Genomic DNA, 24,658 nt, shown 5'->3' on the forward strand with positions numbered 1-24,658 from the left:
AGATCTGTCTGTGAGTGTAAATTTTCTGAATTACCCATAAAATATTGTATATTAGAGAATACAAACTGATTGTAATGGTTCGAGAGAGCTTTTACCTGAGATTATCATTAATAATTGCTCGGGCATCAACAACACGTTCACCTCAGTTTCTGTTGACTGTCAAATTTGTGTTCGGTAATTAGAAATTAAAATTTATAACAAAAATTAGGATTTTTTTTTCCTCCATCATAATTAAGTCGTCCCTCCTTGATCCGACTTTACAATTAATTATCTGTCTGTCCATATCTATCCATCTCGTTCTGTCTGTCTCATATATCTAATCGTCTGTCTATCATATCAATCCATCTATATGTCTTTCTATCTATATTTATCTGTCAGATAACTATCCATTTGTTCTGTTTCTCTATCTGTCTGTCTGTCTCTCTATCTATCTATCTACCCAAGGAACCAATTTTTTTTCATAATGAGAATTTCTTACTACGTACGGCTGACAACCTTGCACAGAATCTTGACTGGTTTAATCAAATGTCCTTCATAATTAAGTAGTATAGAAGCTTTTTTCCGCCACTGAATAATAAATTAATAATAATTGTGACTTTTTTTTCTCAGAATTGCGAGATATGAAGTCAGAATTCTGAGAAATAAAGTCGCAATTCTGAGATATAAAGTCGAAATTGAGTGTTAATAAAGTCAGAATTGTGAGATATAAACTGAGGTATAAAAAAACAGAACTGGACTTTATATCTCACAATTGTGAGTTTATATCTCACAATTGTGAGAAAGATGTCAGAATTGCGAGATATAAACTCGCAGTTATGTGTTATAAAGTCAGAATCGCATGATATAAAGTTTTCAGACAGAATTCTGACTTTATAACATGCAATTGCGACTTTATTTCACGCAATTCTGACTTTATAACACGCAATTGCGACTTTATTTCACGCAATTCTGACTTTATAACACGCAATTGCTACTTTATTTCACGCAATTCTGACTTTATATCTCGCAATTCTGAGAAATAAAGTCAGAATTGTGAGATAAAAAGTCGCAATTATCTTTTAAAATGTTTTTATTTTGTGGCAGAAACAAGCTTCCATAAAGTAGGGCGTCAGTCTTTGATCCGAATTTACAAATCGGCGAACCCTTATATCATTCATATTAATTACATAGCGTTGACGTTACTTGGCAACCACCCAATTTATATTCATGATCCAAGCCACCTGACCAGCGTCTCCTTACTAACGCAGCTGTCAGCGAATCAGCGGGCGAACCTCCCGTTGCGTAATTAATATTCATGAGTCAACCACACCATAGTAGGAACATAGAGTAGGAAGCGGTTTGTAAATACGCGTCCCTGTAACCAAAGCTGTCAAAGGTCTCGCTGGAGTGCGCTGGATCGCATCAAACATTGAGCAGAGCTGCTTTTCCGTATGTTAAACCTACTTAAGACACTTTTCACGACACATAGCAATACTTTAACAGTAATTTAGGCACTTCTCTTAGGTTACCTGAACGCGCAGCTGAGATCCTCAGCGATGGTCGAGGTGTTTTCAGGAAGAACACTCGTGAATAAAGAGGGAGATCTGGTGGATCCAGAGGAAGCTCTCAGGAATAAAGTGGTCGGTCTGTATTTCTCCGCTGGATGGTGTCCACCCTGCCGAGACTTCACTCCGCTGTTGTGTGATTTCTACACGGAGCTGGTGGAGGAGACCGAGCCTCCTGCACAGTTCGAGATCGTGTTTATATCCTCTGATAAATCCTCTGAAGACATGGTGGAGTATTATCATGACATGCACGGAGACTGGCTAGCTCTGTCCTGGTCGGATCCATATAAACAGTGAGTTGCCATTGCATGAGTTATTGTGTGGTGGTGAAGTGCCACAGTAAACTTACATTATAGTTCACAGTCTGTCCCGGATAAGAGGTTTAATGCACACACACACACACACACACACACACACACACACACACTTGGAGGATTATGTTTAAAAATAGACAGTCTGTGTAGTTTTCTCTACATGTGTGCCATTATTGCACTAACCAGGTCATGGAAATTGTATCTGAAAAAGTATTTTAAAGTCATTTAAAAAATATTGACATTTCTATAGCATATATAATATAGATAGTCTAAAATATGTTCTGTATTTTAGGATTTAAAAAAAATATCCTTATCCAAAAGGTTTGGGAATCCTGACTTATATGACATGACCATGTTTTAGACTTCATATTAATTGAAAGAGTACATAGTTTGTACTTTTAATCATTTATTTGTCACACTGCAGGATATATTTAAACTAGTGAAGGCAAAATCTATCTTTCTGCCTGTCTGTAATCATTTTAAATATGAAATTTTTTTTGTTTGGTCAAAATGGTTTGTTTTATTTGAAATAAATCACATTTAAAGCTTTTTCAGACTAAAACAAGTGCATGTTATCTTTTTACCTGAACTAGCCAGGATCTGTTGATCTGAGGTGTCTGCGTGTGTTTGTGATGCTGACGTGTTTTCTGCTGTTTCTCCAGTGAACTCAAGAAGAGATACAACATCACAGCCTTACCAAAGCTGGTCATCGTGAAGGAGAACGGGCAGGTGATCACAGACAAAGGCCGAAAGCAGATCAGAGATCAGGGTCTGGCGTGCTTCCGGAGCTGGCTCGAGGTGGCCGAGATCTTCCAGAACTTTAAAGCCTAGGAATCACGTGGAGGTGTTTCCCGAAGCGCACTGAATTCCCAAGGGAGAAAAGAGCCAGAACTTTTATATGCAACTGTGAACAAGAGATTCTTTTCAGGTCAACAATCCACACGACTAGTTAAAAGTTCCACTCGTACGAGTTGGTAACACTTCACAATAAGTAATTAACATGAACTAACAATGAATGATACGTCCAAAGCACTTATTCATCTTAATTTTACCAGAGAATGTCTAATAAGGGGAGAACTTCCACTATCAGTAAACTTCCGGCTTCTGAACTGGTTGCAGTTCCACTCTGGCTCCACATGAGGGCGCTCACAGGACGAGTGCAGAATGAATGGAGGTCTATGGCGCTATACCCCTCAAAATCCACTTTTCTCGGGATATATTTTTTTGTCTAGTAATTTGAATGTTGTATTCGAAAGGAGATGCAAAGAAATTACACATTGCTGGGTGTTCGATTTTTTAGAGTCACTTATTTGCTTTAAAAAGTCTTTTAAAATGTCAATGACGTCAGACACATCGTACGACCAGAGATACTGCTTTACGGCAATCCTTCAGTCACTTTGGTGCTTTCGCGCTCTGCACTTTCTTTTCTCTCGAGGCATCGACAACACAGCTGACACAGGGAAACACACGTGCTAGAAGAGTTTTTGTTTTGTTTGTTTCTGGTCCCGCTTCGGATGCCACGATGCCATCAAGCAGTATCTCTGGTCGTAATCAGTCCTTCACTGACCAATCAGCGTTCATTAGCAGAATGCTAGCGTGTTATGGGCAACAACAACTCAACCTGTCAGAAATCAAAAGGACATAAGTACTCGTTCATTCAACTTTCGATCTATAACCCATATTGAACTTGCAAAACCTACAATCAAATCTGAGATTTCTCAACGGCAATCGGATGAAAGAGACACATTTAGCCGTCTAGCTCCATAGACTCCCATTCATTTTGCACTCATGGGTGATCGCCCCCAGTGGAACTCTGGTGGAACTACAACCAAAATTCGGTACAATAGGACTTGGCCAGGCTCTCCGTAGACGGGCTCTGATTTTACCATTTACTAATCAATTACTAAAATCAAATGTTATTAATATTATTTAATGGATCTGAGCTAACATGAACTAACAATGAATAGTTGTATTTTTATTATCTAGTTATGTTAACAAAGATTGCTCACTGTTAATTTATATTAGGTAATGCATTATTTAATGGAATCTTATTGTAAAGTGTCACTCTGAAGTTTTAATGACTATTATTATCATTTATTAGTTTGACTCGTAGTGTATTTCAAATACTTTTGCTAACTTATTTTTTATACAGCTGCTTTTATAAAAATCTATTTATATGAATCAATTTTGGTTAATAAATAAATGCTGTGAATCTATGCATCTTCTCTGATGTTTGTTACTTGAAGAATGGCAGATGTGTACTGGTTCTGTTGTTATGGATCATCTTCATGCTTCCTATTCCTCTGTGTCTCATTAAAACACACAGACGGTCCTTCGAGAGTGTTTTTCCACAGCTCTCAGTTCCCCGTCGGTATCCGTTTTGCTTTCAGTTGCAAAACACGCACTAAACCCATTACTTCAGTATGTCAACACCAACGTGACTAATGGAGGAATACTGAGCAGAGAAATGAGCTGTGGGATTATGATTGCTCATATACCCGACTAAGCAAAGCGTTTGAATTAAGATGTGACATTAAGATGAGACTAATCTGCTATTTCAGGGAATAAAACAATTCATATAGTGAATAATAATGAACTAATACAATATCTGGGTTTAATATAATAAGACCATGCAAAACGCACATATTTCTTTAAGCATCTGTTTAATGTTATTGTATTTTTAAGTAATTGTTATTTTTTATTTCATTATTTCACTGCTGTGTCATGCCACTTTAATCACTTCTCTAAGTGTTTTCTGTAGTCACGTTTTTTGTATGCCTACATGTTAATAATAAATACTGTGAATATTAAATCATGAGTCATGACCTCTGGACTGGTTTTGCTGTGTCAATGACACAAACGTTCATTTATGGGCAAACGCCATGATAGTTTGACCTGAAACCTTCCTAAGTGAAACTATATCTGTTGCTACAAACAACTTTATCAATGAAAGGCTTAAAGGTTTGGAAAGGTCATTAAAACAGTATATATACAATATTTAAATAATAATTTAATAATAATAGTAATAATAATAATAATCAATTATTTATCTTGTTTACCAAAGGTATCAGTATCTGTACAGTAGTTTCTATTGTTGTTTTTATTGGATTTGTTTAGTTTATTTTATAGTACAAATGTGTATCTCTTGTTAATTGAGTTCATTGGGTTTGCAGGAGAAACAAATGGCAAATGAGACCTTTCTTGCCATTAATTTCTATAAAATATTTAAAAAATAAAAAAAATATTTAAAAAATGTATAGATAGTCATAAAAGTATTTATTAAATATTAAATATTTTATCACAGTTAATACTTTATATTTATTAGTGCTGTCAAACTTAATCACAGTTATCACATCTAACATAAAAGTTTGTAAATATGTGTGTGTATATATATATATGCATAGTATGTATATATGTATGTGTATGTATATACATATGTATGTATGTGTGTATAGGTTGAAGTACGTGAAGTACTTACGTTAAGTATATATATATATATATATATACACAAACTTTTATGTTAGATACATATATATGCACATACTGTATATATATGATATATATATATATATATATATATATATATATATATATATATATATATATATATATATATGAATGAAGAACCATCTGAAATTTTCTTCTAGAATGATCATTTTTATCAAGCTCGGATATTTAAGTTCAGTAATTTCACTTAAATGACAATTGTCATTTAAGTGAAATTACTGAACTTAAATATACGAGCTTGACCAAAATGATCATTCTAGAAGAAAATTTCAGATGGCACTTAGAGGCTTTTGCATCTGAACTCTTCATATATATATATATATATATATATTGTTTCACAGATTGTACCTGTGCCTAGGCCTAAATAAGTAATTTCTCAGTTTTATGTGCCATCATGGACAGGTTTGGAATGAGTTAGATCATTTCATCTGAACGAAACAGTACTATATGAGACCATAACAGGAGTCATTGCAGGGATTAAAGTGAAAAAAATTCTTCTGACTGAAATTTTTTTTTAGGCCAAGTCATATTCCTTTAACTTTTTACATAGTCGAGACCAATAGCGTTTTAAGGGGAGACGTTTTAAACCGCTTTAATATTGCCAGTAGGCATATTTTAAAAGCTATTTTAATCTATGAAAACGAGGCAGGGAGCATGTGTAGGCTACTGTAGAGCACGAACGGCAGCATTGTGACTAGCTTCTGATTGATTGTGACTGACCTAGCACTTTTTTGCCATTATTGCCATATTGAAGTCTCCTGTGACATACTGTGCAAAGACACGTACCTGGCTGTTTGATTTTTTTAGTCCACAAACTAAAAGGCTTGCCATTCTCCCCCCATTTCGCTAAGCCTTTCCCTTTACTTAAACTTTCGTTAAGTAAAGGGGAAAATATTATATATAGGCAAATTATAACACGTTAACACAAAATTTGTTAACACACACAAGTACTTTTCCCCTTTACTTAACATAAATTGTAAGAATATAAAGACTAGTAATAAATAAACATTAGGCCTATGCTAAAGCTATTAAATAGCAGTCCCAAACTAGTTTTTGTTAATACAAAGTTGGTATGAGCCACTACAGTCATTTAAAAATATAAAAAATAATACAAAGAAAAATAGTGGCATTTTGGGGTTAATATGGAAACGACAGTTACCATGGCGAATACACAATATTAACAATAACTGTTAATGAAACATGGAAACTGCTCCTGGTGAATAGAATGAAAATCATCCCTGCATTACTTTTATTTCGGGTAATTTACAACGTAACGGCGTTGCATGCTCGTAGTTTCTTTTGCACTAGCTTGATCAGTGAGGCGATACAGCGCGCGCCGCTGCATTTGCGCGTGCAATTGAGTGTGCGCTACGAGAACAGTATAACGGCTGACAGGACAAGAAAGTCCGTTTTTCTGAGGTGAAAAACTATATTTCAGCGTATACTCATGTCACTGCCTGGTAGTTCCTATTGTGCTGGGTTTTCTGAAGTAGTCATGATTCGCCTCTAACATGCTCTAATAAACACGCATGCAGAGTGGAAAAGGAGGAGCGGAGGCGCGGGGAGCAAGGATTACAGCGCAAACTATATCGATATATGCGATATGGTCTAATTCCATATCGCATTTCAAAAATATATCGATATATTTTTTACATCGATATATCGCCTAGCCCTACCTGCATTATAAGTGTGTCCATGGTAACTGAAATATAGTTATTCTAACTCAGCGCACAACTGTAGCCTGACATGCACTTTCCGTGAGCGGTAATTGAAAACCCGGAGTGGACCATGAGCGAAGTGATTACAGAACGCTTAGAATGGAGAGAGGAACGTGCTTTTGCTCCACTCCAGGCTTTGATCACATCCCCCTCAGTAGGGTGAATACACCTCGTCTTTCCTTAATTTAAGACCTATTCAAACTAAAATTAAGACATTTATTACACTTTTTGAGAAATGAAATCCTATTTACGGCCTTAAAATTATTAAAAGTGAATTTAAGACATTAAGGACAGACTGGAACCATATTGACGGAAATCCGTCATAGACCTGCTGCAATTAACGGAAATCCGTCGTAGCGACGGAGAACTTTAATCCCTGAGTCATTGTCATGTTTTATGACTGAAACTGGCCTCAATGTGAGAGAAACACACCCTGATCATAAAAACTGAGCTGATAAGAGGGTCTAAAGGACGTGAGCTGAGCGAGTCAGTGCAGAACGAACAACTGCTGGCGGTTAAGTAGACGAATTAGAGTCAAATCTGAAAAATAGCACGATGAGAAGATCTACACTGTATGTTCTGGTGGTGGTTCTGGGGTTTGGTGGCGTCTCTGCTTTAAAAGAGGGTGAGTTCTGACAGACCTGGGATTTTTGTCTTTCTGGAGTTATTATGCTTTACAGGAAGTGTCACGGGGAAAAAAGGGTGTAGGATGTACATTAAAACAATTTTCACTCAGAAATTGCTGTTCAATTTCACAAATAATGAAAGAAATGACAAGTAAGATTGAATTAAACGGGAAATTTCGAAGTAGAACGATTAAATGTTTGTTTTTTTGTGAAACGTACTTCAATAATATTTTTTTACAACTTCAAAAAAATTATTTTTACAGTGTATTCTGTATTAAAAGTATTGTATAGTGTTAATAATTCTAATACAGATGATAATTCTTATAGACATCCTGTTGCATGAGTTTGGACACATCTATTCTTAACAGAAAAATTATTTAAGAGCTAGAATTTATTAGTAATATGCATTTGATCAATTTGCAATTTATTTATTATTTTTTTCAAATAGGCCTATGTTTATTTTAATAGGCAAAACTATCCTAACCACAACCTATAAACACTTATCAAAGCCACACATTTTTACCATATTTTAAGGTTAATAAAAGGAAAGTGTAAACAGGTTTTCACAATATGGACACATTTATGCCTAATATACTGAAAACAGCTCCGGTTGAGTTGTTTGCGTCCTTGCTTTATTTTAAAATATTAATTAAATTATCATTAAAAAATAATTCACGCATTTAAGCAAAGGCCTCTATATCAAACATTTTGTATGTAAATTTTGAGACGTGACGATTCAGGTACACCTTTTTATGAGATATTAATGAATGATTTGTGTTTTTCTCAGGCCCACAGTGCACAGACGCCATAGATGAAGGAAAAGGAACGAATAAGTTGTTGAGATATTACTATGATTCCAAGACACAGTTCTGTGTGCCTTTCTTCTACAAAGGAGAAGACAAAGAAGAAGACGGGATCAGCAACCGCTACAAAAGCGATAAAGCCTGCATGAAAGCATGTTCTCCTAAAGGCGACCAGATCTACCCGAGTGACGGTAAAACAATCACCGAGTAAATACCGTATTTGTTGATTTTACGATGTTTAAACGATGTTTTATTCTTCTTTCCCTCATGTTTATCAGACGAGGCATGTTCTCTGCCAAAAGACGAAGGCACCTGTTTCGCCATGATCCCAAAGTTTTATTATAACAATGAAGAGAAGAACTGTCGTATGTTCTTTTATAAAGGTTGCCAAGGAAACGCAAACCGATTTGATTCCCGAGAGGATTGCCAGAAGATGTGTCTCGGTTAGTTCAAGTCTCTTTTCACCGTTTTTTAAATTTATAATCCCAAAATGTTGTTGAAATCACACTAAATTCAAGAGATTTCATCTCAGCTCAGATTAGATATGGAGTTTAAGAGGTTATGGTTAGATACCATGTTAGATACGGAGGAAACTGCAGCTTTACTGAACTCAACGGCTCTGAAATAAACTAAACGCTATTGGCTATTTTTTTAAAAAGGGGAGGAGCTGTTCGATATAAAGAAAAAACGTGAAAATATTGTAAAATGTAATTTACTCCTGTGATCCATTACTCCAGTCTTCAGTGTCACATGATCCTTCAGAAATCATTCTAATATGATGATTTGATGCTCAAGAAACATTTATGATTATTATCAATGTTGAAAACAGTTATTTTAAATTGTAACAATATTTCACAATATTTTTATTACTGTGTTTTTAATCAAATAAATGCAGCCTTGGTGAGCATAAGAGGCTTCTTTTAAAAACATAAAAAAAATCCCAAACTGTTTGAACAGCAGTGTATGTATGTATATATATATATATATATATATATATATATATATATATATATATATATATATAAAGATAAGATACTGTTCTGTAAGTTCCCTTTGTGACACAGGTTCTTTCACATCAACTGATGCAAGTCACTGAAACTGATTAAGCATAATTTTTAATGTTAAATAAACACATCGAGCCACAGATAAAAAGAGGATGCCATAAACATCACTGCTATACAATTAACTGAAGTAAACTGGGAAGTCTAAATGTGAAAATAGTGATCAGATTTCAGCAAGGATGCATTCAGTCGATCAAAAGTGACAGTATACATTTAAAATGTAACTAAATAAATGCTGTTCTTTTGAAGTTTCTATTTGTCAAAGAATCCAGAAAAAAATGTGTCACAGTTTCCACAAAAAAATATGAAGCTGCACAACTGTTTTCAACATATGATAACAATCATAAATGTTTCTTGAGCATCAAATCATCATAGAATGATTTCTGAAGGATCATGTGACACTGAAGACTGGAGTAATGATGCTGAAAACTCAGCTTTGATCACAGGAATAAATTACATTTTACAATATATTCACATAGAAAACATTTATTTTAAATTGTAATAATATTTAAAAAAAAACATTTACTGTATTTGGTACTGTATTTTATGCAGCTTTGGTGAACATAAGAGTGTTCTTTGAAAACAGATGATATATATAGGCCTACACTACAGGTATTGGTGTTCAGCGATTCAGTGTATGTTGATCTGTTGTCCACCAGAGGTCAGTCTGCTCAGACTATCCTGATCTCACTGACTGTGTGAATGTGTTTTTCCAGCGAAATCCGGACGGCTGTTGGGAGCTGCAGATCTGCCAAACCCTGATGAGAAGGGTGTTAGTGCAGGTACAGTCATATATATATATATATATATATATATATATATATATATAATGATTATGGTTGCTTCTGTTGTGGTTTGGCATAAAAGGGCTGTTGATGTTTCATTTTTAATATGTTTAAATTGCATCAATGAACTTTTATTGAAATGTCCATAAACATTATTATTGTGTCTATTTCCTCTCTCAGGGCTGATCGTGGGTGTTTTGGGCGGGATTGTGTTTGTTGGTGCTCTTATTTCTGCTATTGTGATGTTTGTGCTCAATAAGTAAGTATGAAGTGATGGAGGTGTTAACAGCAATAAGTCATTTAAAGTAATTTTGACCATGATTGAGAGTGTATCTGAAATGTTTCTTTTTATTCATATAGGAAAAGCAAGAAAGCAGGAAGGAAGCAAGTGCCTGAATCTGATATTGAAATGAAATAGATCTTTTGTTCACAACATGTATCTGTAAATATGTTGTTAGTGCTTTTATACCCTTTATACTGGTCATGTTTGAGAAGTAACAGAACAATTGGGCTTAACTGATACATATATAGTGTCCATGATAACCAGTGATATCCAGTTACATATAAAAGCAATCCACCTGTTTTGTTTCATATGACAGTAGAGATAGATATCTGATGTTTGAGTTTCACAAATGTACCTGATCAAATGTACTGTACTTAAGATGATATATGATGTAACCAAAAAATGGCCTTTCTGTGTTCTATATTGTTTTTTTAATGAGAAATTGATTTAATACAATAAATCAAGACCAAAAAAAAGTTACTGTTTTTCCTAGTATTTTAGTTTAAAACATTATTGTGCAAATACAGAAGCGTCTAACCAGACGCGCAAATATAGTACAGAAAATAGCTTTAGTATTTATTCTAAAGTTATATTATATATCATATGTATTTAGTAATACATATATGTATAATATCATTTATTTTAAAGTGGTGCATGTTTAAAGATGCAGATGGTGACTGGTGAATTAGTGCAAATATACAGTATATATATATAAGAAAATACACAGTAACAGTATACAAAAAGTTATTTGGTAGTAAATGATGTAGAAATGACAGTGCAAATACCATGATAAAGAGATTGCATTAATTCAAGTGTAATTTAAACATGTTCATTTATTTTGGTCACATAAGGCCAGTGACATTATTCACAACATTCAGAGAGGAACTGTCTAATCTTTTCCACTGAGCTGTCAATCACATGACAGATACTGTAAAGGTGTAAAAATCATAAACCATATTGCATAACTGAGATGAGTGAATGACCCATAATATCCACCAGATAATGACGTGTGGATTAAATAGCAAAGTTAGAAATCTCCCACTGAATAAATCATTGATCCCCATCTTAATATCCACCTGATTATCAACCAAAACAATGTTTTCTCCTTCTTAATGTTTTGAATTTAACTGCAACAGTGTTATTTTAGTATTAGCTATGTTTATAGCATTTATTAATATTGAATTAGCTTTTATTTTTATTTTCGTCAATATCTGCTTTTGCCATTTTTATTAGTATTTAGTATTTTTATTAGTATTAGTTTTATTAGTATTTATAAAGCATAATAAAAACAACAGTAGTTGACCACTGTGCTGTACAAAACCATACTAAAAATTACCTACATTCTTCAAAATATCTTCTTTTGTGTTCAGCAGAACAGAGAAATTCATACAGGTTTGAAACAACTTGAGGACATGGAAGCTTGTTTCCACCACAGAATAAATAAAAAGTAAAAGATAATTGCGACTTTTTATCTCGCAATTCTGACTTTTTTTTACTTGCACGATATAAAGTTGCAATTGCAAGTTTAAAGTCAGAATTGTGTGATATAAAGTCGCAATTGTGGGAAATAAAGATGTAAACTCGCAATTCAGATTTTTTTCTCGCAATTCCTACTTTTTTTCAGAATTGCGAGAAAAAAGTCAGAATTGCAAGATATAAATTCGCAATTCTTTCTTTTTTTACAATTCCGACTCTTTTTTCTCACAATTTTGACTTCTTTTCTCATAATTAAGGTTAGAGGTAGGCTTGGTCGCGTGATATAAAGTCTCAATTGCGAGTTATAAAGTCTAATTCTGAGGTAAAAACGTTACTGATAGAATGTTTTTTCATAACATTGACATTCAGTGTTACCTGGGTGACACCGTAATATATGGACAACTGCTTTGAAGATACTTTTTGGAGCTCAACACAGCCCCAGTCCCCATCCACTTTCATTGTAGGCCTATGGAAATGAGCAGTGTCACCATTCTGCTAATTATCTCCATTTGTGTTGATAGAAAGAAACGATATGAGAAGGACTGATTAAATGATGGTGGACTTTTAGGTGTTGAACCCTTTTCACATTTCTGGGTTTCTCAGAATCGGATGTCGTCATAGTTGGGTAAACTAGGTAAACTGGTCGTAAATGGCTGTTGGGTAAACGGTCGTAACACCCTCACAGCAGCGTTAACTAGTTGTTGTTTTTTTATAATTTGATGGAAAGGTAATAAAATACAAAGTGTAGAGTGATAAATATACATCATTAAAAAAAGGAAAATATAAAACGCGATTTTTTATCTCGCAGTTCTGACTTTTTTTACTTGCACGATATAAAGTTGCAATTGCAAGTTATAAAGTCTGAATTGCGGGATATAAAGTTGCAATTGCGGGAAATAAAGATGTAAACGCGCAATTCAGATTTTTTTCCTCACAATTCTGAAAAAAAGTAGGAATTGTAAAAAAAGTCAGAATTGCGAGTTTATATCTTTATTTCTCGCAATTGCGACTTTATATCACACAATTCTGAAAAAAAGAGTCAGAATTGCAAGATATAAATTCGCAATTCTTTCTTTTTTTACAATTCCGACTCTTTTTTCTCACAATTTTGACTTCTTTTCTCATAATTGATGATGAAAAGAAGTAAATGATGGTGGACTTTTAGGTGTTGAACCCTTTTCACATTTCTGGGTTTCTCAGAATCGGATGTCGTCATAGTTAGGTAAACTAGCCTAGGTAAACTGGTCTTAAATGGCTGTTGGGTAAACGGTCGTAACACCCTCACAGCCGCGTAAACTAGTTTTTTATTTTTTTATTTGATGGAAAGGTAATAAAATACAAAGTATAGAGTGATAAATATACATAATAAAAAAAAAAAGAAAATATAAAAAACGTTGCAGGATATACGATGCTGACCGTTAAAACGCGTCATCGATCAGTCTTTGAAAAGGGTCCATGATATTGCGAGGAAAGGGTTAATGAGAGTGTCTATTAAGATGAGGGCGGGGAGAGAGAGAGACTCAAGCAGCATGTAGAGAGAGAGAGAGAGAGAGAGAGAGAGAGAGAGAGAGAGAGAGAGAGAGAGAGAGAGAGAGAGCAGCGTTAAGAGAGAGAGCGATAGAGACGCGCGCGTGCGCGCACACAGAATCAACTGAATCAGCCACTGCTGAAGTGAGTGAGCGACCGACCGTGGATATAAACACGAGCTGTTCTTTTGTCATGCGAGACGGAAAGATTTGACAGTTAGAAGTTGAAGTACAGTATTAGAGACGAAAGATGGAGGCAAACCTGCCCGAAGATCTGGCGAATCTGTCAGAGCTGGACGAGAAAAGTTTGCTGGAGGTTTTGACTGGACGTTTTACACAGAACCTAATCTATGTGAGTAAAATAACTTACTCAACTTAATACGGGTGAAAAGACCTGTGTAAAGTCTGAGGTAAACCAGCTGTGTTCAAGGTTTATTATCTAGAGAGATTATAAAACAATGAGCTCTTGTTCTCTGGGACAGTTGTTGTTCACACACTGTATGTAAATACTGCTGCCTGAACCTCATTTACGATAATTCTAACGTTAACTGATTAACTGAATTAATATGTATTTTTATGTAACTTATTTACAGACCTATATAGGAGACATCTTGGTGGCTATTAACCCATTTAAATATCTTTCAATCTATGAAAAACAGGTAAGAATGTGTTTCCTTGGCTTATATAGATGAAAACAAAGTAGAAAACATGTTTAAATGAGTAATTTAACTGATATTTTGACTCAAATCCATTTGCAGGTGTCTGAGCGGTATAAGTGCCATGAGAAGAAGTCTTTGCCCCCTCATATATTTGCTGTGGCGGATCGAGCATATCAGTCTATGTTGGGACGTCTGGCCACGGGACCCCAAAACCAGTGTATCGTGATCAGGTTTGTGTTGCAATTAATTCACCAAAACCAATGCTTTCTCCAGGAAAGGTTTCAGTTATTCTATACGTTCGTATGGTGACACGTGTCAGTACAGTATGAAATTCCTTGCCCAGTCATGTTTGTTTTCATCCCATGAGACATGCAGAGACAAGAACATTCATTTTTGGCATATCAAATAAGGCTCCTCGTGTCTGTTTCATTTGTAAACACAAGCAGACATTTTATCGGCATGCTGTTATTGTACAAACTTGGGTTAGGGTGTTTGTGTTTTCAGGCACACCCTTCAGCCTGTTTGACTTGAATAACTTTAACACTTATTCAGATTTGGGAGTTAATCAAACTCCATTAGTCAAACAAATCTGTTCTGTATAACCTCTAAACGTCACAACCTTCAGACTTTGCCTAATCATCATTCTAAGTTTGTCTTGTCGAACTAGTTTCAGTTTCGTCCCGTATGATACCCACCTTGAAAGATTCAGATGTATATTAGTTCTTACTATAACTTAATAGTATGGATGATAGCTGTACTCGTTACTGTATCCGGTATCATATTTAAGTTTTTTTCTACGTACAGCCTTCCTCCGAGACTCTGCACTGCTGCTTTACCCTTAGAGTAGTCGGCTTAATGTATTTTTCAGAAATGGAGCCTCATGGTTGATTTCTCAGATGCATTCTGTGCATTGATTGGGAACGGGTGCAGTGCTAAAGACAAAAAGTTGATATTCACAGTCTCTAGGAAACAGAATTGCTCTGATTACGTAAACCGTAATCCCTCAACCCTCAATAGAGCCCAATGGTGTCGTCACCCCTAGTGACCATACAGCCGTCCATGAATGAGACCGGTACCAGTGGAGGGAGGCTGATAGTCTCCCAGACAACAGGGAAAGAATGCCTCTTATGCATACAATGACAAGGCAAGACATAAAAAACAGCCGTAGAAGAATGCTTGTTTCATTAGTTATTAATAACGCTGCTATATTTGGAAAGCAGTTATTGTAGCTCCCCAGATTGTGATTATTTGGATGTAAATTGACAAAAATATTGATTACTTCCAGGTTTTAGTTTGTGGGTGAATCTCCTACAAACTGTCAAGAGCATGTCTGGATCATATATATATATATATATATATATATATATATATATATATATATATATATATATATATATATATATATATACATATATATACATATACATATATATACATATATACATATATATATATATATACATATATACATACATGCATACATATGTGTGTGTATATATGTATTTATTTATATTTATTTATTTATATATATATAATATAAATAGAATAAATAAAAAAATATTCTGTGTCTATCAATAAATGTATTTATGTCATGGTTTTTGTTACTAAATTTAATTTATGCTACTGTAAAAAAAAATATTCTTGAGAATTGTAAGGCAAACCAAAACACCAGTATGTGTTGCAGTATTGAGAATTTGAAATTCTTAAATAACATGATTCAATAAAGTCAAAATCTTTTCATTTTGTCTGTTTTTCTTTGCTCTTGTATCTAGATGCACTCGAGTTACCCTTTTGTAAGGCTGTCCAATGGCACTAGCCTTTGTAACACTATTATACTAACAGTTTAACACGTTGTATCCGCAGTGGTGAGAGCGGTGCGGGTAAAACCGAGAGCACCAAACTGCTTCTGAGACACATCATGGAGCTGTGCAAGGCCAACTCTCAGCTGGAGCAGCAGATCCTGCAGGTAAGTCTCGTCAGGTGCATCTGCCAGCGTTCATTTGAATAAAGCCACCAGGTTTGCACAGATACATCAACGAGACGTGATGTGTGTTGAGATTTCCCGCTGCGTTCAGGTGGTCGGGTGTTTGATTTACAGAGAGGAAGTTGAAACTGCACCCCACCCTGCTTGGTGTGTATGTGTTTCAAAGACACATGTGGTTTCTGACATATTCAAATGGTGGGTACATGGGGTGTGTTTAATTTGTTTGCTATAATGTGTTTTTGGGAATGGCTTAAAGAGTCCATGAAATCAGAGATCTGTGGCTTTCAATCCATGTTCATTATCGTTCATGCTAGTGTGCTTCTAAAAGTTGACAATTATGATTTAGCTAGTGGTTGACCTTTATTTTAATTTTTTTTATGGCTTAGACAGCAGGGTTGCCAATATAAAGTCTATATGATTTCACACGGTTTAATTTAAATGAAATAAATGCGTATTTGCTGAATGCTGACGAGATGAGAACGTATTATAGCCTTTGCTTTTCTATTACTAATAATCGAAAAGAAAACGCTATAACTGATGACTTTCTTTGTTTAACAGCTCTAATAATTTATTAGACAGAATTGTTAAACAGCAGCCAGTAAACGTAAGTTATACGGAGAATGGACGCTCAGAAGTTTTCAAAATAAAAGTGCCAATATATCGGCCTTGACACTTGGACTGTTTTATCTGATCAAATGCCCCCTTATAGTAGCAAATTAGGTTATTTTAGGCTAGCGACAATTATTTTGTTTTTTTAAAGGAACTAACTCTTTGATATGATAAATACTTTGTACATAAATACTCAAGCGGTTTCATATGGGTGCGACTGTAATATATTCTGACCGTCTGTAAGTAATTTGAGGTTTCGGGTTGGTTTGAGGAACAGATGTTCACGTTTTGAGTTATTTCTGTTTGTTCCTTCATCAAAATGCAGTTTTTCTTGGTTGGGTTTAGTGTTGTGATATGATATCATCTTTTGTTTTGCCTTCTGATCCTCCCTTTATTGGTCGTACCTGATACTATAAAACACATTTCCTTCTTATCATGCTCACAATGGAATTTATATCTGCCACTCACACTGCGTCAATGTACACATTACAAAACATCCAGTTTCCATTGCACATGTCATGTACTTCTGGTTTCAACAGCAGGTTGTCTAATTTGTCAATTACACAATATCTTTTAGTTTGATTGGTCGTAACACCAGATGTAAACTAAGATAACAATAGAAGTTTCTCGTGTTGCTTCAGATCATTGAAATGGAATGAATTTGCTGACATTATAGTGAGATGCACTTTCAGGAAGTGAAATTTCTGGTTTTTAAAAGGTTCCACACATCATGTCCAGTTCTTGACACATCAAATGCTTTTTTTTATAGCATAATTTATGATGAAATGAAAAAGTTGCTTAAACGTTGTAAATGTCGATGTGTTTTCGAGCAACTTTCGGAACAAATGACTGTACAAGTGTCTTCTGTAATCTCATGATGATTCTTGAGAAAATTCAATGATGGTTATTTTCAAACCCCACAAATAACACATATTGATGTATGTTAGGCAGTTCTTAGTCTTTATAGTTAGTTACCATAATTGTGTTTTTTACGGCCACCCCTCGTATATTTTCCCTGCATGTTCATGATCTTTGTCTGCAGAACCAGCAGAGAGAGTGAGAAATATGGCATCTTTTAATACCCTGGAGTGTTTAATATGCATTCAAAAGCAATTTAACACAGTAGATCTACTTTACATAAGTTTACATAGATCTACCACTTATAAGAATAACTCTTTGAATGAACATAAAAAAATCATGGAAATGATTTCCACATGATTAACTTGCTTTATTTCAGCATTATGCAATTCTGTTATTCCAATTTAATGTACTTATGTTGGGTCAACTTAATTTATTAAGGTTGATTCAACTTATTTACTATGGTTGGACACAGCTTAATTTAATAGTGTCAGCCCAACTAATTTACTTAATTTGCATTCAATGTATGTGTTTGTTATTTTCATTCACCCATTCATATTTTATTTATTTTAGTGACACATAATTAAATGAATAGACTATAGTTAGCTATTTACTAGCAGTAGCACATATTAGCATCTTAAATGCTAGGATTTACATGCTCCTTCAACCAAAGCAGTTAAAAGTAACTAAATCAGTCCACAGCCAAACAAAATGCTCCACACTTCTCCACAATGGTAACCCACTGTATTTTAAATGGTTCTAATAATTCCAACGTAATTGAACATTAAACACAATTACACACTATCAAGTCTTCCCCTTTTCTCATTTTCTCAAAAAAACATAAAATAACACTTAATTTTAACATTTATTCTCTCTTAATTCAACCATATGCAAAGCATGCTGGGAACTAACAAGCACTGCCCAGTTTCAGTTAATGCAACACAAATCATTCATGTAATCCAACACAAACGGATTAAGTAAACTTAAATTTTACATATTAAGCAGATTGAACACAATCAAATTAAGTTAGGGCAAAATGGCTGTTGGCGTCGCACTATACTGCCACCCTCTGGATGTAAGAATTTTTTTACTTAACATAAATGGTTTGTGTTTAGACAACACGTTAGGATTTTGTACTGTTAAGTTGAGACATAATTACGTGGACCTTAATAGAAAAAAACATTTCAAGTCAACAAACACAATTATTATAAGTAAACTAAATATAAATATATTATGTAAAGTGTACAACCTTCCTAGTTCATTTTTTTGAGTGTACATAAACAAATTATTGTTGTCAGAATGCTTTAGGTTTTGACTATGGCAAACTTAAATTGTCCAGGAACGTTAGTACAATGTTCTTAAAGACGTTCTACGAATGTTGACTTCTTGTTGAAAACGTTTTATCTCTAGACTGGACCATTTGCGTTATTTGAACAATCATTGTGGGAGCCATTAAAAGTTTTGGCACTCATAATAAACTATTTTGTACAATCATTGTGAAAATGCTTATGCTAATAATACTAAAACATAAGGATGCTCTGTTAACATTTAAGTTTGAGCGTTTAAGTGTTTCCTAAACACTGCCATTGGTCAGACAAATAGGTAGTTGGTTAAGCCAAGATTTTGACATGTCTGAGTACTGACTGCCAAAGGTTCCCAAACCTTTACAAATGTGTATTAACATTTTCCCTTGTCTCACAATACTCTCAGTTAGACCGGATGTCTGGGGGAGTTCAGAGAGACATCTGAGAAGTTTAGGAAGTGACCTTGACTCTAGAGAATTGCATCAGCCAGAATGGTTCATCCGCCAGTGTGATTCAGGAAAATCTTGCTGTGATATTACCCGATCAAGGTGTGATGCACTTTGACCACCGTTTGCGACTATCTTTGCTCGATTTGACTTCTCTTTTTTGCACGTGCTTCCTTATAACACATTTCAACATCCTGTCCCTAGAATGTGTGAGATGCTTTAAGGCTTTAAGACTCTTATCTTGAAGAATATTTTCTGTTTTCATACTGTATGTTTGCATGGAGGCGTGTGTGTGTGTGTTTGTGTGCAAACTTTGTTCTCGCTTCCTAAAGTGGAATAACAAGTTTTAGGATCACAAAGCAGAGATTCAGTAGTCAAGATTCCCAGTTTTCTTTTGCTTTTGGTTCATGGCCAAAGTTGTCTAAATGGTCCCAGAGGAAAGTATTATTGCTCTTTCATAGATCAGAATAGTTAATTATGAATAAAATTGTTCTCAGGTGAAATTAATCCTAAAATTCCTTCCTAAAAACAAAATTAAAAACAAAAACAAATGAGTCAATAGTTGACATATAAGAGTATAGAACTATAAAATCAAAAGATCATTTGCTCTTGGAAGAATTTGATGTTTAAAGGGAACACAGTTTAGAGGGTTAGATCACCCAAAAATGCCTAAGCAACTACCAGTTTCAAGGCCCAGAAAGGTAGTAAAGACATCATTAAAGTAATCTATGTGACTCCAGTGGTATAACCTAAATTTTATGAAGTGACGCACGTGTTTTTTATTTGTGCAGAAAAACTTAATTTACCACTTTATTTACAAAATATTAATCTCCGACAGCGTCTACTCTCGTGTCAACACAACTCTCATGTGTCGCAGTGCTCTCGTGAACGTGCGTTGGAGATTCATATGTCTTAAATAAAAGGGGTAAATCATTTATTTTGCGTCGCTTCATATAATTGAGGTTAAACCACTGGAGTCACATGGATTACTTTAATGATGTCTTTACTACCTTTCTGGGCCTTGAAAGTGGTAGTTGCGTAGGCTGTCAATGGAGGGATTAAATTTCATCAAAATGATCTTCATTTGTGTTCTGAAGATGAACGAAAGTCTTATGGGTTTGGATCGTGTCATTGATTTTCCCTACGCACCTGACTTAAGTTTACCTGGGGCGTCTCCAGTCGACACCCAAGCGTCTACAGTCAACACTTAATAATATTTATACTCTAGGACTGCGTCCACAGTCGACAACTGGCTTTGAGTCGGACGACGTCTCGAACACTATCACTTGTGAATTGTAAGATCTCTAGTGTCTGCGCAGCAAAGATCAAACAGACTCCAGTATTTGCCCTTGAATATGCTTTAATTAATCGGCTGGGAGTTTTCATGACAATCTCAGCTTCATAAATACAACAGTTCATACTACTCGTGATCACTGTGTCCGTTTTCTCGTATTTTATTGGTTCAATTTGTGCAAAACGGCATCCACCCACACTCTGTTACTGGCAAATCAAATTTAGATGTTAGAATCGTCTGAGTCAGAAAAATCATCAAAATCATGGTGACACATGTGTCATGGTGACACAATCATTCAGTGTCATTTCATCATCAATTGCTCAATATATCATGATACTATTAAATGTAGAATAACTAGTCTAGCCAGGATATCTTTAGAGTTCCCAATCTTATTGAGACAACAACCTTGCCCAAAAAATGATACATTATTTTTTTTCAAATGTTAAATGTTAGGCCTGTAAAGAGAAAGAAATGTTGGGTTTTGATTAGTTTTTAAAATTCCCACTACAAAGGACATGAGGGTGAGTAATTAATTTTTTGGGGAACTATCCCTTTAAGACACTGAGCCTCATTTTCAATCTAACGTAGAAAAGAGAAAATCCTCTTACGACCGGGTTCATGTGCGATTTATGAAACATTCTTATGCTGCCAATCCCATCGTACGAATGATCGTACGTTGATAAATGTGGTGGCTGAAAACAATCAAAAAAATTTATATGTATGTTCAATACCGGTAAATAAAACGAATAATTTACAAACATTATAAACACTATAAACTAGGCTATTTTCTCCTCACTCCACAACAAATTCTTCAAATTTAATGGCATTCAGAACAGAACAAGAATGAAAAATAAGTAGCTATAAATTATATGTTAAACTAAAATAAACTGCGCGATCAGTTGGATTTAAGAAAATAAAGAAAACAAATACAATGCGTTAGTGTGTCACAAAAACGAGCGTAGCTTATACTACTTTTTATACTACTTTTTTTTTCTTCCTTTTGTCTACCTGATAATTAATTAAGTGAAATATATTGTGTAGTCCTATTTATTTTCTTCCTTTTATATAGGACTAGTTCATTTTATTCTGTTTTTATTCTGCGCTGCTGGTGCGTGATGTGACGGTGTGAATCCTCATGTGATGTTGTTTATGCTGCTAGCTAAACCCCTGAAAAAAAAACATTTTGTGGTGTTTTTAATGGGTCATAGACACCCATCTATAATTTAATTTGACATAATTTAGTCGTTTAACGTTTAATGATCGATTAATGAACTTCAGGAAAATAATCTAAATGAAGAAAATGCTCTCATTACAATTCTCCGGCAGATTTATGCTTCTCACAAATTCATGCTAACTCAAAAACTTGCGTACATGAGCTGAGACCTGGGGCCGGTTTCACAAAGATAGACTTTGACTATGGCTTAGATGTAGTCAGACTTCAGATAGACATCAGACCGTTGCACAAAGCACTTAAGACTCTGGCTATCTTAAGTAGGACTACACTGCAATGCATTCTGGGTAAAATAGGAGCGTTAAAGACGTACAGAAAAGATACAAAAACATGGTACAAGATGCCAAAAAATAAATATTTAAGAGGAAATATTCCCTTCTCATAGCTCTCTCCATAACGTCGTCAGCAAACCACAAATTATGAGTCATTTCCCCTTTTCTTCTGGCTGTTTGTAATGTACTGTAACTGATTGTTACTGCTGGTTACCAATGTAACAGAGTCTTAGACCTAAGTTAGCCTGGGGGTAAGGTGTCAAATTTTTTTGGTCTAAATTAAGTCAGTCTTTATTTTTTGTGAAACAGTCTAACTTGCATTTGACTAGTCTATGAGCAAATTTTAGACTTATCACAGCCACTGTTAAGGGTTAATAAATGCCAAGTTTTGTGTGGAAATAGCTGTACGCCCAGCTTTCTGTCATACTTTATGACATTTTCTTTTTCTTTTTTTTTATAAATGAGGCCCCCAATGTTCTTCAACAGTATTTACATGCTCTTACATTTTTGGTAAGAAAACTATTAAAAAAACCCCCGAAAGCATGAGAATTGTAGACATACTCCCGTAGACATTCTCCCAAACAAGTTTTTTTGGTGCATTCTGCTATTTATTTATTTATTTATTTATTTATTTATTTATTTATTCATTCTGTTTAGATTCTGCCTAACATGAGTGTGTCTGATTGTGTTGAAATAGGTGAATCCACTCCTCGAGGCCTTTGGAAATGCTCAGACGGTCATGAATGACAACAGCAGTCGCTTCGGGAAATACATCCAGCTTCGCTTCCAGAACTCTTCAGGTTTGTAAAAAGATAACACACTTCTCTCTGACCGTAATGGATCATATAACTTGGTAGCTTCCACTGGGTGTGTTTCTTTACCAATAAATCAATTCAATTAATTTATTAACTTGAATTTTGTTGTCTTTATAGTCAAAGGGGCCAAAATCAACGAGTACCTCCTGGAGAAATCCCGTGTAGTTCACCAGGACGAGGGTGAGCAGAACTTCCACATCTTCTACTTTATGTTGGCGGGCATTTCCATTGAGGATAAAGAGATATATGGCCTCCTGGATCCTACGCACTACCGGTGAGTCATCTGTGATGTCATGCATTCTTGAAAACGGGATCAGCAACATTGTTTACGATGCATGTCATAGATTAGCATTTTTATCCATGGTTCAGTTTATTGGAGGTGTGTCACGTCGCCTCCTACTGAACTATTTGTGTCACGGACGGCATGTTCCTAGTACAGTGTTCATTGTGTAAAAGGTCGATACAAAAACAGATGATGTCAGATGATACTAAGATCTGATTGGATGAGCCAGGTTTGAAGCTACACAAGGTTGTGCGTTAGAGTGGAAAGGATTCAAATATAAATGTTTCAATTTTAGACCGTTTTTAAAGCTATTTTAGCTTATAAATTGTATTAAATGTAACTTTCCATTTGTGTTGGAGGTCAAATATGCCCCCTATTGGTTTTTTATGCAAAACTTTGAAAAAGAGTCATGTTTTTACATAAAACCTCTATAGTAGCTTGTCAGAGACTAAAAATATATAAAATTATGAACTCATATTGTGTTTAAGGTTCCATTTAACCCAAATATCTTTCAAATTAGCTGCACAGACACAAAATAAAAACATTTCTATGTTTTTTTATTGTTTTGACTATTTTCACACTGATGTGCAAATGAATACAACTTAGTATATATAGTAATATTAATTGTTCTTGGTTTAAAGGTATAATTTGTAAGATTTTTGTATTAAAATATCCTACTAGCACAATGTTATTTAGTTTTGTTGACTTGTGTACTTGCATTATCCCAAATGTTTCCAATAATGTTTATATCCAGAGAAATCAGCTATTTTTAACCATTGTCGGTCCGTGTCATTGCGTCTCCTGTCAGTGACATCATATCCGCATCACTCCCGATTTTTGGTTTTACCTTTGTAGAAACCATGGAAAGACCAAAGACGCTTTAATATAATATGTTTTATTAGACAGGTGAGCAACTGTTCGGATACCTTTTTCGACAGAAAAATAATCGTTGTTATATAGCTCAACAAGTTTAGTCTCATTGTTTGAAATTCTTGTTTTCTTGATTTACTGCAAGTAACATGTTTGTACCCAAAAAGTAAATCAGATATCACTATTTTGATATCTACTATAAAGTAGAAAATTCAGCACTTGCAGCTGTTTTTGAAATATGAAATAATATTAATGAAATAAAAGAATGTGAATTTAAGTGATCAAACGTAACTTGATGGAGGCGGGAACCGGCAAACGTTAAATGTTACTTAAATTGTAATAGACATAAACAACAAAACGGCATACAAGCATAATTAAAACAGCAATCCA

The 24,658-nt window shown here is 34.7% G+C and overlaps 3 protein-coding genes across 3 annotated transcripts in view; all 3 read left to right on the forward strand.

The window, feature by feature from the left end:
• Window positions 1-1,535: 1,535 nt before the first annotated feature.
• Window positions 1,536-4,689, forward strand: nxnl2 (nucleoredoxin like 2; the record flags this gene model as incomplete). The annotated part of the gene is made up of 2 exons (XM_084103745.1): window positions 1,536-1,837; window positions 2,521-4,689. 2 exons carry the CDS (start codon window positions 1,536-1,538, stop codon window positions 2,687-2,689), a joined length of 471 nt encoding a protein of 156 aa, XP_083959871.1. The 3' UTR covers window positions 2,690-4,689.
• Window positions 4,690-7,214: 2,525 nt separating this feature from the next.
• Window positions 7,215-11,109, forward strand: tfpil (tissue factor pathway inhibitor-like). Its single transcript, XM_084105052.1, has 6 exons — window positions 7,215-7,708; window positions 8,497-8,703; window positions 8,791-8,955; window positions 10,290-10,355; window positions 10,539-10,617; window positions 10,719-11,109. Exons 1-6 carry the CDS (start codon window positions 7,639-7,641, stop codon window positions 10,774-10,776), a joined length of 645 nt encoding a protein of 214 aa, XP_083961178.1. The 5' UTR covers window positions 7,215-7,638; the 3' UTR covers window positions 10,777-11,109.
• A 2,618-nt stretch (window positions 11,110-13,727) lies between these two features.
• The window catches only part of LOC311076352 (myosin-IIIb), a 41,961-nt gene continuing 31,030 nt past the window's right edge, over window positions 13,728-24,658 (forward strand). The window contains exons 1-6 of the mRNA XM_084104511.1: window positions 13,728-13,995; window positions 14,237-14,302; window positions 14,402-14,532; window positions 16,166-16,268; window positions 22,998-23,100; window positions 23,233-23,389. Coding sequence (XP_083960637.1) covers window positions 13,894-13,995; window positions 14,237-14,302; window positions 14,402-14,532; window positions 16,166-16,268; window positions 22,998-23,100; window positions 23,233-23,389 — 662 coding nt within the window. The 5' untranslated portion in view covers window positions 13,728-13,893. The remainder of the gene's footprint in view (window positions 13,996-14,236; window positions 14,303-14,401; window positions 14,533-16,165; window positions 16,269-22,997; window positions 23,101-23,232; window positions 23,390-24,658) is intronic.

This window comes from Abramis brama, assembly GCF_963993115.1.
Source record: "Abramis brama genome assembly, chromosome: 25".
NCBI lineage: Eukaryota > Metazoa > Chordata > Actinopteri > Cypriniformes > Leuciscidae > Abramis > Abramis brama.